This window comes from Xiphias gladius, chromosome 17 (assembly GCF_016859285.1).
Source record: "Xiphias gladius isolate SHS-SW01 ecotype Sanya breed wild chromosome 17, ASM1685928v1, whole genome shotgun sequence".
NCBI lineage: Eukaryota > Metazoa > Chordata > Actinopteri > Istiophoriformes > Xiphiidae > Xiphias > Xiphias gladius.
Window position 1 is genome coordinate 21,758,819 of NC_053416.1, and position 17,923 is coordinate 21,776,741.

The following is a 17,923-nucleotide window of genomic DNA, read 5'->3' on the forward strand; positions in this document are numbered from 1 at the left end:
TCTATGATTAGGTGTTTTTGAAAGTGTAAAAAATTAAAAAATATCAAGGGCCAAAAAAATATAAAAACATCAGAATCAAACAATAATATTTTACAGGCCTTAGTTGACAGACAAACGTGGAATGAAAAAAAAAAGATCTGCCTTTTGCATTTTTTTTTTTTTTTTTTTTTTAAGCCATTTCTATAGCATTCATTTCATGACACCGTTGCCAAAGGTGAGTCAGAGTTCAGATTTATGGCGAAGCCCAAGTTAGTGACAGCCGATTGTCTCCTTTTGACTGCAGAAGAAAACAGTAATGAAGATGAGAAAAACAAACACACACAGACAACGTTAGCTTGCTAGTTGAACCATTTTCCTGTGTCTTCCTTTGGTCTCGAGCACCAGCCACTGCTGTTTTTTCTTAGGGTCTTTAGAAGTGCATTACCTGAGCCACCCCTGTCACATCCAGGGGAACACCCTCCGAGGTTTCGATATTCTCACAGCGACAGAGGATGGTCATAACCTCCAGAGACATTCTATGCAGGCAGGCAGGCAGCAGGAATAGCAGAGGCAAAACAGTAAGTTGGACAACAGCTGTTAGGAATGTCAGAAACCAAGGTCAAGAAGAAGAAGGAAGAGAGAAGGGGGTGGAGAAATAACTTGACCCCGTTTTGCTGGTTTTAGCCCTGAAGACTGTTTAATGCATGTACGTGCTGCTGACGACAGCTCTTACAAAACCAGACCTGTCACAGCTACAACAGAGCTGCTCTTGTATCTGTTAATAAATATTTAAATAAACTGGGACAAAAAGCAAGATCCGTAGGTAAAAACTGAAGTCGGTATTGACAGGATTCTTGATCCCAGTGACTCCTGAAGATTACATTTTCCTTGGTGATTACACAGGAATGTCCTTTACAAACAATCATATCATCAGCTTCGATTCTAGTCTGGCTGAATTGTTTATGTGAGGTTATGTTTCAAAGGTGATAAAACAGACAGAGCTGTTCCTTTACAATAAATCCTGACTTGTTGTCTGAGTCAGCTTCGGAGTCCAAGATATGGGAAGCTGACTGCAGCAACACTTGGAGATAAGACGCTCTGGTTATAAGATCCGTCTCCTCCTTCTTTCCAGAAGTATTGGATCAATGAGTCACAGGCCTGGACATTAACATGATTACTGCAGCATGAGCGGGAAGCCACACTCCCTCAACGTTTTTGTAATGCTGTCAAGCTACTGGCTTATGCACACAGGGCTTTTAGCTCGTGTTCACTACCTTGAGGAGGAGCAGGAGCATCTCTCCTTTTTTCCTCATCCAAGAAAGCATCTGCAATGTCAACCAAACTGCATATGACCAAAATGTAGAATAAAACTAGAGGAGAGGGGATTCTTAGGACAGCTTGTCTCTAAATGGGGATTTATAAATCCAGACATGCATCTACTTTATTTTGTTGTCGAGGCCTACCATGACGTTTCCTAGCAACTAAAGACAAAGAGCAGCACTTTACGGGAAATGGGGAAACCTGAAGGAGAGACACTAGGGTTGAGACAGGGTGAGATCTACACCAGACAGAGCAAAGCATGTTAGCAAAGTAGAAACAAAGAGGCAGGAAAACACTGAATAACACCTTATTTAAAACCAGGAGCTCCAGAGACAAGGAGTATTATCACGGATTAGTTCATTTTCATAAGATTACTGTACACTATCTTTCCCAGTTAGCTTTGCAACAGTACAACATTTTAAGTGAAAAATAAATACATTACAAAACGGGTTTAGATAATTTCCCATTGTTTTGGGCAGTTCAGTCTAAATCTGTGATCACTCAGACATTAAAAAGTCTCATTGAAAGCCAGTCACGAGATAGCGCAGAGACTGCAAACAGTTTAATTGCAAAAAAAGTTGCTTCACTGGAATTAAATCAGTAACTTGTGCCACAATTCTGAGATTGTACAGGGATATACGGGCACATTTTACAGTACGTAGCTTAATGCTTAGGGTTAAAGATTAAACACAGAGTGTGCAAGTCTAAAAAGTGTCAGTGTTTCAGTTGCAGGTTTTGCTTCTTTTCAGAATGAGACTTGATTAAGATCAGACTAAAGATTTTGTTTTCTGCTTTCAAATTCTGGCAAAGAGCTAGTTCTATAGAAACACAAATTCTATTTTTTGTTTTTGTCAAATAAAATAATATGCAGCTTCTTTTCAGTTTCTTTTTCCTTTGTTAATTATTTTCACTGTCAGTGGTTCAAAATGGTAGCTCTGTAAATATTTTGTTTGTAGCTTCCCCTGACTTTGCCGTTATGCACCATCTATTTATTTTTCCAGTGTTATCTCTGAAGCTGTCCTGTTGAAGTCGCATTTAAAATCAGTGGACAGTGATGAGCCGCTGTGTTTACACATCTGTTAAACATTAGGTTTTAATATTGATGTTGTTTGTCTCAATTCATCCTAACTTGTTTATTCTTCATTGACTGTATAAGGGTGGGAAAGAGTGAACAGCCATGCCTCTTCTCTTAAATAACTAAATTAACCTTTTCAGAGTGTCTGCAAAGCCAAACTTAAAACATCTGTATTTTAATGCTACATAGACATGAAAATTAGACTATTTTTATAATGAAAATTGAAACTGAAAAAGACAAACTTTTTATTCTCAATTTTTTAAGTATAAGTTGGGCAATACTGCTTATTTTTAATCATTGCTAACAAATTCCAAGAAAACACCCAAACCATCAATGGATTGATTCTGTCCATCTCCCAAAACTTTCCATTTTCCCTCTGACTGTAGCACCCAGCAAGAAGCCCATTTCTTTCTACTTAAGGTGTAAATCTTTAAAAACAAGTCCCAAATGTATAGTTTAAATTTTATAAAAGGCTCAGTATTTCCTAAAACAGCTGGTCAAGCTGTTTTTAGCAAAAATCACATCACAAAATTAAATAGTGTATTTGTCAGGAACTATTTTCAGCTGTGGATTAATACGTTTTTTCTATGCTAGGACAGTGTATATGTGGTTGACTCAAAATAAACTACGGTCCTGATGTTCATCATTATAAAGCAACACATCATCCAGTGCAATGGTTTCACTCACTTATGTGTTTTTAATAGTTTTTGCACATCAATGGAGCTCTGTGGAATAACAAACATGTGTATCAGGCTTTGTTGGCTTGTTCTTTTCATTGGATTTGTTGACAACAAAAAGAAACAGAATATCACAAGCCTTATCCTTTAATTACACCTGCTTTATAAATTATGAGATATAGTATCTAGTTCGTGTGTGAAGTTGACAAATGGCCTGAGGCTGGTGCTTAAGAAAAGCTCATGACATGTCCAAAATGGAAAGATATTAATTGCTGAGAAGCATGAATGCACTCCACAAATCCATGACAGACTGGTCAATAGATTTTGATATATGTTGTTCCACAAGCTAAAGATTTTTATATTATATATATATATAAAATATATATATTTACAAACACACACACACACACACACACACAACTGATTTTTAAGGACAAAATTTAGAATATCTTCAGTGATAAATGCAAATTAACCAATTCTGTAACCAGGATATTTAATAAAATGTCCAAAATTCCTGAACACAAACAAAAAAAAACCTTTCAAACATTGAACTAAAAACTACAGATATAAAATGTAAACTTGACACAATTATTGGCACCCTTTTGACGAATTTATATAAGTTTCTCAAACAAAATAAATTTAAAAAAAGAGTCACGTGTTTAGTTTTCAGTGTTCAAATGACCTGAATTAACCAAAGAATGATGGTTTTATTGCATAAAAAGGGACTGATTGTAGTCATTGCAAAGACAGGAGAGCTGTCAGAGCATCAGGAATGCTATTATCAAAAAACATAACAATTGCAATGACTACAAGGAAATTGCCAAAGATCTTAAATTCCCTGTTTCAACAGTTAGTAATGTCGTAAGTTTAACAGTCATAAAACTGTTAAGACATTTCCAGGACGTGGTGCTAAAAAGAAACTAAAGCATGTGAACGTTGATACGGATTGTGGAAAAAACACCGGGCAAGACATCTAGGAGCTTCAGGCTGACCTGGAACAATCTGGAGTGGTGGTTCCGGCCTGTGCCATACACTACAGACTAAACCAAGCAGGGCTCCATGAGTGAAAGCCAAGGAGGACGCAACTATTGAAAGAAAATAACAAAAAGGTGGGACTTTGGACAGATGACAGATGAAACCCAAGTAGAGCTCATTGAGAACGCAGTGCATCAGTTTTTTATAGGCAACGAAATGAAGCCCATAAGGAAAAGAACACCCTACCTACAGTTAAACATGGTGGAGGTTCTGTCATGCTGTGGAGCTCCTTTGCTGCGTCTGGTTCTGGAGGCATTGAATGTATCAATGGAATGATGAAATCAGAAGATTACCAAGACATTCTAAAGAGAAATGTGTTACCCAGTGTCAGAAAACTAGGTTTGAGGCAAAGGTCTTGGGTACTCAGCAGGATGACAACCAAAAGCAAACCTTTAGAAGCAGAAAAGAATGGTTGAAAAGATGGACTGTTTTAAACTGGCCATCAATGAGTCCTGACCTAAATCCCGTTGAAAACCATTGGACAGAGCTGAAATCTGCCATTGCAAGAAGGACTCCTGCAAACTTAAAAGAGCTCGACCTCATAGCAATAGAACAGTGGCAGAAACTACCAGCAGACAGGTGCAGGAAGCTTCTAGATGGCTACAGGAAATGTTTAGAGGCTGCCATTGTTGCCAAAGGTTTTGCAGCCAAATATTATTGAAGGGTGCCAATAATTGTGTCCAGGACACAGTTTGTGTCTGTATTATTTCACTATAATGTAAGTTTTGTTTTTTAAATTTTCTTTTGTTCGGTAACCTTGGACATTTTATTAAAATATTTTAATTATACAACATTGGCTAATTAGCATTTATTTCTGTAGATATTCTAAATTCTGTACTTAAAATTCAGGGGTGCCAATCATTTCAACCAGGACTGTATATTATTACATTATATATTATGCAGAAAACTCTCTGTTAATTCTGTCTTGTGCTTAAGACACCTGCAGGGTAAAAGAATCTGTTACCTCTGGATGTCAGAGATTAGCCACCATGCCCATGCCCAGCCTCCAACGACGTATGTCTTCTGATCTGAGCCACAGCAGCCACCTTTGGAAAAACACAGATGAAATGGATGTAAAGTGGATGTAAAAAACATACTGTAGTAGTGTCAGTTAATAATAGTGAACAAAAACAAGGCCTAATGCAATAGGCTTGGCCATTACTGCAGCAATTTGATATGAATTGTTTAGACCTTTCAAATCACCAACCAACTGACTACTTTCTTAAACAGCTGGAAACAATATTCTGTATGCAGTTAATTTAACACATCTGTACAGGATGCATGCATGTGTACAAAGCAAGTAAATTCATTCAACAGCTCACTGTAAGGAAAACATTTATAATAATACATAAATACATAGTCCTATATCTAACTAGCAGCAGATTTTATTTTAAACTCAAAGTAGTGTATAAGTATTGAGAAAGATCTATCAGACAGGGATCAAGTTTTCATGTTCTGCAACCAGTTTCTACAACTAGTTTCTAAGGATCAGGATCATGTGCTGTTTAGAAAGTCATAAAAACATGCACCACTGTTATCTTCCAACCACAGTCCCAAGGATGTTTACTACTGTGGTGTTACACTAGCAGCAGTAGTTTATCTCTGCTTTCTGGTGCCATTTTAATCTCTTGATTAGATGTTACCTCCCTCCCCTCTCACACACTGGTACTACTACTGTATCACAACTGCAAGCACGTGAGAGGGGAAACACTTGTGTGTTATAAAAGTAAAAATGCTTAGTCTTTTTTTCACCCACTCTGATTTAGATGTTCTTCCTGACTTGGAACTTAGTCAGCCTTGTTAAATGCTATGCGCATGTGGTGCAGCATAAGGTTTATCTGACGGCGGGGATTTATGTGATTTAATGCAAACCATTTATCCAACACATACATCATATTAAACTTTCTGGACGGTGTTCATAAGAGCAACTCAAACAAACAGTTTTTTCTACACAATACACACACCTATTATTTTCCTGTAGGGAAATGTAGAACACAAGAGAAATATCCAATGTCAAAACTCCATGTGCCAGTACCCTCCTAATAAAACACTGTAGAAATTACAGTGAAAGTTTTAAAGTGAGTGTCAGATCTTTCCAGATGAGATGCAAATTGGGTTAAACAACACCTATCAGTCCCATTCAGTGGCCTCAGTTTGATAGTTTAATCTCAACTGTTTAGTGTGACATTCCCAGCTGTCACAAGTTAACTGACAGTGGAGGGGACGGAGCTGCGCTATCTTTACTAACACATGCAGCCCCAACAACCAAACATTACAGCAGGCCATACTGAATCACATCACTGATGTTTCCATAACATTCACATCAAAAGAACTCTTACTAAAAAACTCTTAGTGGCATATTGTGAAATTTCAAGTCTAAAGCAGAAATCTATATTATGCAAATAATGCACTTTTCTGGTGTGACTTCACAATATCCCACAGTAAACAGTAGCGTTGTAATGTGCAGACCAAGAAAAAGACATGGAGTACTTGGAAAGGTGAGCAATACTCTCAACTTGAATTCAAGATGATAACCAATTGAGCTAGTTTGTCATGCAGGTCTTTATGTTGCCACATTTCCCTTGTTCTTGCTTCAAACAATTCAATGCCGGAATTTTTTGTAGTTTTTAATTATAATTATACTGACTTTTTAAAATCAATCAACTAATTTTCATTTTTGCCTTTTGCCTTCTTGTATCCTGACAGTTTGACCCGAGACTGACTACAAGCAAAAAGTATACCATGAAAGGATTTTTTTGGATATGCTCTCTTACGATAGAATCTAATTTATACATACTAGAAGGGGAATTTCAATGAAGGAATGTGGTTGGGACAGGTTTTTACTATTTTTACTATTAAAATCCACCTAACTCCTGCAAAATCCCAGTGCAGACTAAAAAGGCATAATCAGGAGCTATAGAAATACTTTGAGCTACAGACCATTTTAGTCCCAGTTGCTCTAGTCTACCAGTGGCATGACTGAGATTCCTGACTGTGTTCACTCAACAGTGGAGGTGGGAGGGGCTCCTTGCAAAGGAATGAGAATTTACAAGCTTAAAAAAAAAAAATCCTCTCTTCAACTTTAGTTTTCTTGATGCTGGGTTTTGTTCTTGAAAAGTGATGCCAGCCTTAACTCACAACACGCAGGTAAGGTAGTGTATTTTTGACACACTTCAAACCAGGCCAATAAAGGAAATTCTGCTTTGGCACCCATCCTCCTCAAAATACAGAAAGTAATTTATTTTCAAATTGTGAAATGAATCGGTCCTGGGATCAGGGTGTGCAAGCCAACTCTGCTCTCAATCTACATTCCTCTATGCGGTGACTGACACGCTCTTGCAATTTTGTTCAAAATGGAAAATCCCAAAGCTGTTTCTGGTTTTTGTTCATCAACAGTGCATAGACAGTAAACTGTCCTAACAGATTCAGTTACAGAGGTGTGCTAGAAATCTTTTACGCACTACACTGCCAATCCACATTTATAAACTGAGGCATGATTTTTTTTTTTTCCAAAGATCAGGGATTCCTAAAATTTTACTTTTACTTATTGACAGAAATTAGTTACTGGCTGTATAGGATGAGTGTTGTGATCTGAGATTTGACTCTTAGATGTTAGTTTCCAAAAACTCTCTTCAAAACACTAGGGAGAATTTTGATTAAAACAAAATCCAATGCCAGTCTGTGGGATCAAAACTTTGACACAAACGAAGGGGCCTGGGGTTGTATATGGGGTGGGGCCCTAGGATCAAGTCCTGGGTGTCCTGTGTCCTGAGTATTAGAAACTTTAGCTGATGGGGTGTGTCAAGCAGACAGTTCATCGGCGATTCCCTTGTCATTTACTTAATTTAACTGTAACCTTATTCCCTCTTCCGCAGAGAGCCACCATATCCTGCCACCAATGTTCAGACAGAGCTATAAAATAAACTCATTATACGTTTTAGTCCAGATTCCGTACATCTCAAGTTCTATAAATATTTGGATAATGGCGGTTTGATTATAATAAAGTGGACAAGTGGATGCAGTTCCACGTGAAAATGTCACACTCTGAAACCAAAGTAAGAACAGATGTGGAGCCAAAACTAATCTAATTCCAACCACAGAGACGTTGGAAGGACACTTGGGCACGCACTACAGCAATGATGCAATATATTTCAAAAAGGATGTTAAACAGAGAAAACAGGTGGATTTATAATGAGAACATTCCAGAAATACTTCGGAGGAGAAACGCGTAAACGTCGGCATGATATGGTGAATATTAGGACTTGTCCCTGTCTCGTCTTCTTTCTCTCGGAGGTTTGGGTGGACCTGTCAACTGCCGTACATAAAGTACCTAAATGGTTCCGTGGTTTGTTTTGTCGTATTACATGTCATGTTATCTTCCGTTTTGACACAGTTATGAGTTAATCTTCAACTCAATGTTAGGAGAGTGTCGTGATAACCTCCCGGGGTCTTGTCTGCAAGCCCTTCGCCGAGCCTGACGAGCCAGGCGGGAGTCCAGGGGCTCTAGTACACATCGTGCGAAAAGGCTTTACGTTACCTGAAACTACAAGGGCCTCGTTTGGTCCAACGGTGTGGCAGTTTCCCATTTTACCGACAGAAAAGAATCGTATCCACGCCTACAAATCTAATTCTGCTTATAAAAACAATTTCCCTCTCTTTTCACCACACTTTCAGTGATTTCTTCCCAACATTCATACAGTTACTCCACGCCCCGATCAATGTTTTTTTTTTTTTTTTTTCCAAAATGGAGTCGAGTAACGCTTGGGTCAGTGGTCCGTAATGAGACGGCGAGCTTCCGTTTACGACTTTCAACATAAAATTCACGTGGATGAACATCTTTGTAAGTCATCGTTTCGATCTTATTTTGAGGGTTACATTGCCGAACTTCCGTTCTCGTTTTCCTATCACTTGACTGAGCTGATCAGCCACCCCTCCTCCACAAGCAGAGGATGCCGTTTCGTAATAATTAAAAATAGGCGTGGTTGTTTAAATGTCCTCTTACCCAAGCGGCCCGCAGCAACAATCACGGCAATTTCCCTGAAAGAGGCTGGTGTTCAATGACCAGAACACGTAGTATGTATCTCCTTTGGTATCATTACCATGGTCGTGGATTGCTGTGATACAGTCATATTGTTATTATGCCACGAACTGCACCATAGCAGGTACCTCCGTATGCATGGTGAACCAGCTGATAAACCCTGTTTTGGGGTGGTCGATCCACATGGCCCACGTTTAGATTCCCAACCTTTGCAGAGTTAAGGTCTCGGACTGGTTTTGATCGGTCAGATTAAGCTTGGTGATGGTTCACTTGTCAGCTTCTTCAAAATATCTTTTTCCACTAACACCCAAACAACCCGCTGAGCGTTCTAGGACTGCCTGTGTACTATATGGGGCCTCGACTTCTCATGCTGCAAGGGCAAGAACTTCAGGCTAACAGACGGCCCCAATGAAGCTAGTGGTGAGGCCCATATACAGCAACGGAATCTCTTCAAGCAATATAACATGTTGTTGAAACATGATTTTTTCTGAACTAACCTTTATTTTGCGGGCAATCACCGAATAATGTTTATTTGTCAAATAGAGTTAAAACATTGTCTCTAAAATGTCGAGGTGAGAAATATGTTGATTCCTCATGAGTGATATGGGACAATGAAGGAAATCAATTAATATCCAACTGGGACATGAACCTAATTGCAAAGACAAGTGAAAACAAAGAGAGCTAGTTGATAAATGCTCTGTAGAGAGCTGATGTGTGGTTTTGTTTGTTGTTTTTCTTCATGGTTACACATTTAAAGAGCCACTATCCATATCTCTGCTTATAATAAAGGTTATCACTGTAGGAAAATCTGTGTGAAATCTGTGTTATAACATGTGTTGCTAAGAACAAATTATGTAATTTTTCCAGAAACTCACATGTGGCATACGAAACAACCTGGTCATAAAAGTGTTTAGATTTCTTGTGGATGTAAAGATCTTGGTGTTACAGAGGAGCAGAGCGCATGTTGACTTTATTAGAAGTCTAAATGAATAGTTATGTCCTGTCGCCTTTCTTTGCATGAGCTTCTTAACTCCATAGATAATTGCTGACCCAATCAACTTTGTCAATGATATTTTAAAAACATGAAGCTGAATGTACTGTCCCTGCAAAATTGAGAATTTTCACACTTACTAAGCAATCAATGTAAAAAAAAGTTTTGAATAATGTACAAAAAAAAGGGAAGCCTTTTCACATCCAGCTAGAAGAGTTATAGTAACTGTCCTGTTAAAAGGGACTTATTTTGGCCTTCAACAGAGTAATTAAGGTTGCCTGTATTGTGAATAACTGTGTTAAAAATTTGCTTTTCAAAAAAAAAATATATATATCTGCACATTTATTTAACCCTTGTGCATTTTACATGTTATTCAACACTACAAATCTGATGAGTTTTGTAACACCTAATAACTTAGACAGACATTTCCCTCTCCGGAGCCTAGAAGCCGTTGCATGCTGGAGTGTTTCTGCTAAGCTAATCATTAAGGATAATAAAAAGGAAGGTCACCCAGACTCACTTAAAATCCTGCCAATGTTTCCATGGAGCTGGGTCCAGACGAGCGACAGTGATCACTGGAAGCAGAAATGGATCAACAGCTCAGCAGACCAACATGGAGCAGGCAGATAGAGTTCACTCTGGCTGGGATCGGCTGTGCTGTAGGTCTGGGCAACGTTTGGAGGTTCCCCTATCTCTGCTACAGGAGTGGAGGAGGTGAGAAACCAGAAACCAGATAAATCATCTTCACACAGAATTATGGAACCAGACCACCCTCTGTACATAATGTATATATACACAGGTCGCAAAACTGGTTCTGAAGGTTACTATAATGTGTTATTGGTGAGCCCTAATTCAAACACTTTGTTGGTAATACTGATTGTGTTGAAAAAGGTTCAAACTGTTTTATTTTGTTCAAAAATTCTGAAATGATCTCAGTGCATTTCCTGTAAGAGTATGTGTCACAAGCCCAACTGTACAGTAAAGTTCTACATGCACAGCTTGTAGGAACATTGGTTTACAATAATAAAAATGTAAAATGACCCAAGATATAAGGTAAGACATTTAGGTGCAGCATGACTTTCACAGCAGTTAAAGATTAGAGGACACCATAAAACTAGCACAGCCGTAACCTCCTTTGCGAGCAAAATGTGTACGACAGTTGACTCGCTGTCACTTCCTGTCAGGTGCCTTTCTGGTGCCCTACCTGTTCATGCTGGTGGTGTTGGGGATCCCTCTGCTCTACATGGAGCTGACTGTGGGTCAGTACATGAGGAGAGGGCCTGTCCATGCTCTGGCTAATGTCTGCCCACTGTTAAAAGGTACTATGTGGCATGAATGAATGTTTCCGGTCACTGAAAAGTGTCCAAACTGGAACATGGAATTTTGTCGGACTGTGAAAAAACTTTATTCTGACATTATTTTTGTCTGTCCTCAGGAGTGGGCATGGCATCAGTGGCAATCTCCTTCATAATGTGCACCTACTACAATGTTGTCATCACCTGGGCTCTTTATTATCTCTTCAGCTCCTTCCAGGAACCCCTACCCTGGCAGAACTGCAACAACACCTGGAACACACCTAACTGTGATAATCAGGCCACCAACAGCAGCTCCACAGCTAGCCAGGAGTTCTTCAAGTATGTTTCACTGTGTGGGAGAAAGCAGTGCTGCTGCTCAGAATTCTAAAAGCAGACTAGATAGTGATTACATTATAACAGGATTACAGAATCGCTGTAGTTTGACAAGAGGCTGGGCTGCCTTGTAACACAAACTCTGCCGATTATATCAGGAGTGAAAAAAAAGCCTAATCTGAACATAAAATTAAATCGAAACCACATATTTAGTAAAAAGCAAATGTCGGTAGATTGGCTGAGGAGTACTGTTTCACAGATCCAGGTAACAAAAAGCAGGTCCTCTTCGGATCCAAGGCACACTGCTTTGCAAAAATTAAAAGCCTTTAATAAATGTACTTACCGCCTTCAACTCACAGCCTTCATTGGGGCATGTAAAAACAAGAGACAGCTCACAGGTAGAACTGGCCGCCAGGCAATCAGAGTAGCACCAGGTGCAGCCAAGAAAGTGGGAGTGCACATAATTAGGTAAATTCCAGCAGGGCATCAATATCTTAAAGATCAGCAAATTCATCACAGGCAATCAATAACATCAGATATTCACAAACAATCATATAGAAAAATAATTTCAAAAACAACATATCCTAGCTTATGATATAAAACATATATAGAGATGATTTCTCATTTTAAAAACCACTACTTCACTGAAGTCAATCCCCTTTAAAGAGGAGAGAGGTGACTAAGGAATGTAAAGGGATTAAAAAAAAGGTTTTGACTAAATCAAAGCAGTAGGTATAAAAGCCATAGGAATGTTCAGGAGGCGGGGAGATTAACTAAAAACATGGTTACAAAGAGGAACATTTTGGAACGTCAAGTTAAGGGCCACTATGAGTCCAGGTGCGAATGAAGAGTTGGACTCTGTTTAGTATCTGTAAATATAGTTGTGATGGGAGGATTACCCCCCCCCCCACATGACATATTGATCACAAAGCAAAGTACATGTCATACCTCCCTCTTTTTTCTCTTTTTTTCGGTTTCATTAACCACATCTTATCACTGACATGTGTGGGATATCACTCAAGGTGAAGGTTAGTGATAAGACTCTGGCAAACAAATAAAATATCTTAAGGAAGAGTGGAAATGTTACTTTTAACCTTTTAACTTCATCAATAGTCTGATGTAAAATGTGAAGAAAAAAATGGGAAGAATTGGGATTCGCTTGCCAGTATGCACTGATGTCATGCAGAAGATTTTCATCCTAGATTCTTCATTGTGGATAGCTTGCTGTTTAGACAGTGGAATGAAACATCACATTTTCAAATTGGTTTACTTATTAACTTGTTTAACTGCAGTTAGTGGATCAACGTGGGAATGGAATGCATGTCGAGGTTAAAACATTTTAAATTACGTGGAATTTGTCAGCCAAGCAAGTGATTGTTAAATTTTAGTGAATTATTTGGTGGTGACTGCCAAAACTCCCTTGTGATTGCTTAGGAAATGATTCATTTGTCAAAAGTCATAGCGGGAAGCTTGTTTGGTCGGCAGTTACAGGGTTACTCTTGGTAGACAAACACATTAAGGCTCCTGCTCCCACATGATTTAAACTCTAGAAACTCTCATGTCTTTGGGCTGTGGACGGAAACCCAAATGAACATGCAAAATCATTTTTGCTGTAAAGCATTAGCAGTAATCACTGATCAGTCAGTCAGAGGGAACTTTTATTTTGTGTGACAACAGTCCCCGTTGAGAGTCCACACCCACACTAGTGGCTCTGTTGGGCTGTCATGTTCTTTGTATGGACAACCAATTTGTTAGATAGATAAAGGTTCATGTTCCAAAATTAGTTTTTGATCTTTAGTAGATGTGTTGAAATGAATATAATAATTGGCCAGAGGGTGGTGTCAGAATGAAGGTTTTTGGCAAACTACATTAGAAAGGTTTATCACGTTGTGAGCATTAGTGTGTTAAGAGATGTGTGTGTAAGTATTCATGAAGGTATTGAACAAATCCAAATTTTTATCTGTTGATGGTGCTAGATGAAAAGTAAGGGATCACAAAAAATTCACACAGACAAAGAATATCTGGAACGTGTTGCATGGTAATCCAAAGTCAGGGGATCACAAAAATCTTTGGGGTTCATCTTCTGGGTACCATGAACAAACTAAATTCCATAGCAATCCATCTAGATGTTGAGGTATTTCACTCTGGACCGAAGTGGTTGACCATCCCTAAAATGAAAATCCATATTGAAATTAGAATTTCCCACCTGAGGTCACAATAACTTGACATCGAATCATATTACCATTTGCATCATATCAGGGAAGAGATATTGCTGGGCAATACTCTGGCAAATAAACACTTACAGAGATAGTATTTAGTTGATAAAAATGGTAAGCAATCAAGGGTGGTCAGACTATGTCAAAACTAAAACCAGAATGGATCGGAAAAATTAAAAGGCCCAAAATGGAACCCTGTTGTCCACCACATGTAAATGCTTCCCTGCCCAATGTCCATCTGATTGCAATGACTACTTCATCACGACAGGAAATAATTTTGGACTCATCAGTATGTTAAAGCCTGTAGTGTGTTCATTTTAGAGGCATAATTAGAGGATTAATGTAGAATGTAATCAAGAGTTTAATAACTTCTATGATGTCTCTTTTTTTTGGCTTCTTTGGAGATATAAGATGCTGGAGCAGACTAGTGGTTTGGAGGAGACAGGAGTGATACGGTGGGAACTTTGCCTTATCCTTCTCCTGGCTTGGATCCTCATTTACTTTTGCATCTTCAAGGGGGTGAAATCAACTGGCAAGGTGAGGGAATAGAGAGAGAAAGGGAGACTGAGACCGGGAGAAAGACTGCTGGACAAGGACTGAATAACACACCTTGTTTGTTTCTGTGTGTAGGTGGTGTACTTCACTGCTCTGTTCCCGTATGTTATCCTGATCGCACTGCTCATTAATAATGTGCAGCTTCCTGGAGCATTAGATGGAATAAACTTCTTCATTGTGCCAGAGTGGGACAACCTGCTCTCAGTGGAGGTAAGAAAGACGACAGAGCACTCCAGGAATTCGAAAAAAATACTGGTTCTGTCCGACCTGACTGGAATATGAGAGCAGTTAGCTAAAGATTTATACTGTTAGTATTGGCATAGGTATTGCTGATTGGTACTAGCAGTGAACAGTGTTAATCAATAGTTTTGAATGAACATCCCTCTGTGTTGCAGGTGTGGGTGAATGCTGCAGCTCAGATCTTTAACTCCATTGGGATTGGTTTTGGCTCCCTCTTCGTCATGTCCAGCTACAACTCTTTCAACAACAATGTTCTGAAGTAATAAGTCAGAAATCCTCACCCCCCCCCCCCCGAGTTGCAAAACTGATCTCTGTGCAGTAAGAAAGTGATATAAAGAACATCTTCTCTGCCCGCAGGGACACCCTGACTATATCCATCATCAACTCCCTCACCAGTATCCTGGCAGGTTTCGTCATTTTCTCTGCCTTTGGATACATGTCTCATCTGCAGGGCATTCCCGTCAGCGATCTGGCTGTTGATGGTAACAAAAGTATCGGTATTCTTGCAAGACAATGGTCCTGTTCCTGGTACATATGTTACAGTAATTTTTATAAATGTATATAAGAATTTGGACTATAGAAAAGTCAAGTGACCAAGCTACAATCCAATGAAATATGAGTCATACTGGCAAAATAAAAAAAAATGATGATACGACAAAGGAGAGGAGAAACTCAGTTTAAAAACGCCGACTGAAAAGAAGTTCATTCTTTAGAATGTAAACTTTTTAGTCGGCAATGTCACATTGACATCTTGTGTATTCAGGTCCAGGACTCGTTTATGTCGTGTACCCACAAGCCTTTGCCAACATGCCAGTGTCTCAGCTCTGGGCTGTGATGTTCTTCTTCATGCTGTTTTGCCTTGGACTGGACAGTGAGGTAGTTAATTGGAAAATCAGGGAAACAACATTGCAACTCTGGTAATAATCTGGAGGGGGAAAAAAAACTCTTAAGGAGCTACAGTACAACTCAGATTTCTTTTTTCTTTTTTCTCAGTTTGCAATGGTTGAAGTGATGGCGACCAGCCTCATGGATCAATTCTACCCACAACTGATTACATTTTTCAAGCGGAAGGAGCTCTTTGTTCTTGCTGTTTGTGGTATAGCCTACCTTTTAGGAATACCTTGTGTCATGCAGGTACAGAGTTTGACTCTACTTCACTGGACTTTTAACCAAATTATATCCAAATTATAAGAACTTCAGTCTTGTACGTGCCGTGCTTAAGAGTGTTTCTCTCTCTGTCCAGGTGGGAATCTATGTTTTCCAGCTGATGGACCATTACACTGCAATAGTGTCCATCATGTTTCTGGCATTCTTTGAGGTTATAGCCATCTGTTGGAGTTATGGTGAGAAAATCATGTTGAGCTATATTCCTTTTTCAGTGGCCAGTTAATGTGATGATACACAGCAGCTTGCTCCAAAGGTAGACCCATCTTACCCATTTTAAGGCTATATATAGTATCTGACCTTCATTTTTATAGCCACAATGCTATAAAACTACAGCAACGTGAAAATAAAATATGCATGTCTGTTCGCTGACAGGTGAGGATTTGTCTGAAGTAACTTTCCACTTACAGGTGTGAATCGGCTTTCAGACAACCTAGAAGAGATGAATGGAAAAAGAGCAAATATCTTCCTCAGACTGTGTTGGTTAATAGTTGCTCCTGTGCTGATCGCTGTAAGTCAGCAGGCTTTTTTTTTTTGTTTGTTTTCTTGTTTTTTTACATCAGCTAGATTTAGATTTTTATTTTCCCTCTAAAGCAAAACTGAGATTCATCTAAGAGTGTCACGACTAAACTTTAAATGTTTCTTCCTGCAGGTCATCCTCGTTTTCTCCATCATCAAGTTCAAACCAGCCCGCTATGAGGACTATGTCTTCCCTCCTTGGGCTCAGGGGGTTGGTTGGGTCATTGCCATGGCCTCCATCATCTGGATTCCTTTGGGCGCAATTCACACATTGTGGGTGCTGCCTGGCTCACTCATGCAGGTAACCCACACTTACCATTTGCTTGTTCTCCATTCAAAACACTGCATGTAATACCCATGTGCCTCCGTTACCATGTCATGTTCATATAAGATCAAGTGGTGTGTTCATATTTTTGGTACATTTCTCCAACAGAAACTGAGGCTGTCAATCACTCCATACAGCCTGGATGAGATGTCAAAAAAACCATATTATGATAGGGGAGGAAGAGACAGATATCCAGTCATAGCTGTCATCAGCTCCAACATCTGTGTACCTGAAAAACCTCCTGTCCAGACGAACTTCTGATACCTTTTTCCTTTACACAACCAAAATGTTCACCATGCCACCGTTAATGGCAGATTGTTAACAAGCTCAAGTTAATCAGAACGTGTTTGCCATTACTCTTTAATCTTGAACAAGCTTCTGGTAAAAAAAAATAAATAAAATAAACAGAAGTATGCTACAGAAATTATTTACATGATTGTGAAAACGTGCTGCTGCATGTCTGCCGTGCAGATAATTTAAAATGCTCTGCAATGCAATTTTTTGTAAGCCTGTTCATTAAACATGAACAAAACAGCAGAGGTTCAACAAAATCTCACAATTTTGCTGGACCTCGGCTGTTTTGTTCATGTTTAATGTGACAAGATTTTGTGGACAGATACGTGTTTACAAGAAGAATGTTCGTGTATGCATTCTTGTGTGCATCTTCAACATCTGGCCCGCATTTCCTGTCATGAGAGCTCCCAAGGACAAAGGAGTGGCCCTCAGGACTAAACAGATGTTTCACTAGCCTCATTTGTGGACTTTACTTTGCTAAGAGCGCCATCTTTTGGCCATGTTTATTGATGCACTTGTGAGTGTTGACAAATCTATGATCAGATACTGTACTTAAATGTAGCACTTACATTCTAGCTAATGAAATGACAAAGTGCCACTATTTAACATTCACAGTTCATACATCTTCCCTTAAAACTTAAAGCACTGTTGACCAGTTCATTGTGGCTAACACATTTATTAGGTCAAATGCAACAGGGCACTGCTGATGAAAATGATATGTGCTGGTGGTTAACAGATGACAACATGGGTCATGCAACTCTTACATCATGTCATGTAAGGTGTAATAAAAACATAACAACAAAGTCCACAGCTTGGATCTTATTTCTGCAATGAAAAGTTGATGCTAACAGTCTGTCTGGTGAACAC

At 39.1% G+C, this 17,923-nt stretch overlaps 2 protein-coding genes across 8 annotated transcripts in view; one reads left to right on the top strand and one right to left on the bottom strand.

Annotated features, from left to right (window-relative positions):
- Positions 1-10,746, bottom strand: part of LOC120803064 (flotillin-2a) — a 24,230-nt gene extending 13,484 nt beyond the window's left edge. For 2 of the 5 annotated variants that reach the window (XM_040151365.1, XM_040151364.1), the window contains exons 1-2: positions 10,636-10,746; positions 5,051-5,132 (exon numbers count right to left, since the gene is read on the bottom strand). Coding sequence is in view for 2 of the 5 variants with exons in the window: in XM_040151367.1 (XP_040007301.1) it covers positions 425-515; positions 5,051-5,132; positions 8,624-8,672 (222 nt within the window). In the remaining 3 variants the exon portion in view is untranslated. Of the gene's footprint in view, positions 1-424; positions 516-5,050; positions 5,133-8,623; positions 8,808-10,635 lie in introns of those variants that run through there. The other 3 variants (XM_040151367.1, XM_040151362.1, XM_040151366.1) reach the window with 3 other exon arrangements.
- Positions 8,224-17,676, top strand: si:ch211-283g2.1 (sodium- and chloride-dependent GABA transporter ine). 3 transcript variants are annotated; one of them, XM_040151361.1, is made up of 14 exons: positions 8,224-8,334; positions 10,664-10,829; positions 11,300-11,434; positions 11,551-11,749; positions 14,364-14,496; positions 14,590-14,724; positions 14,910-15,013; positions 15,112-15,236; positions 15,518-15,630; positions 15,748-15,888; positions 15,998-16,097; positions 16,329-16,429; positions 16,571-16,738; positions 16,871-17,676. In XM_040151361.1, the coding sequence occupies exons 2-14, from the start codon at positions 10,703-10,705 to the stop codon at positions 17,021-17,023; spliced, it is 1,734 nt and encodes a 577-aa protein (XP_040007295.1). In that variant the 5' UTR covers positions 8,224-8,334; positions 10,664-10,702; the 3' UTR covers positions 17,024-17,676. The 3 variants fall into 3 exon arrangements, with proteins under 3 accessions (XP_040007295.1, XP_040007293.1, XP_040007294.1); XM_040151359.1 differs by lacking the exon at positions 8,224-8,334 and adding an exon at positions 9,065-9,159; XM_040151360.1 differs by lacking the exon at positions 8,224-8,334 and adding an exon at positions 9,289-9,544.
- Positions 17,677-17,923: the final 247 nt, after the last annotated feature.

Bases quoted from the DNA above. Each gene is read 5' to 3' on its own strand.
- si:ch211-283g2.1 (XM_040151361.1), top strand. From the start codon at position 10,703: ATGGATCAACAGCTCAGCAGACCAACATGGAGCAGGCAGATAGAGTTC. The intron at 14,725-14,909 runs GTAAGAAAGACG...TCTGTGTTGCAG, and splicing joins ACAACCTGCTCTCAGTGGAG to GTGTGGGTGAATGCTGCAGC. The intron at 16,098-16,328 runs GTGAGAAAATCA...TTCCACTTACAG, and splicing joins AGCCATCTGTTGGAGTTATG to GTGTGAATCGGCTTTCAGAC.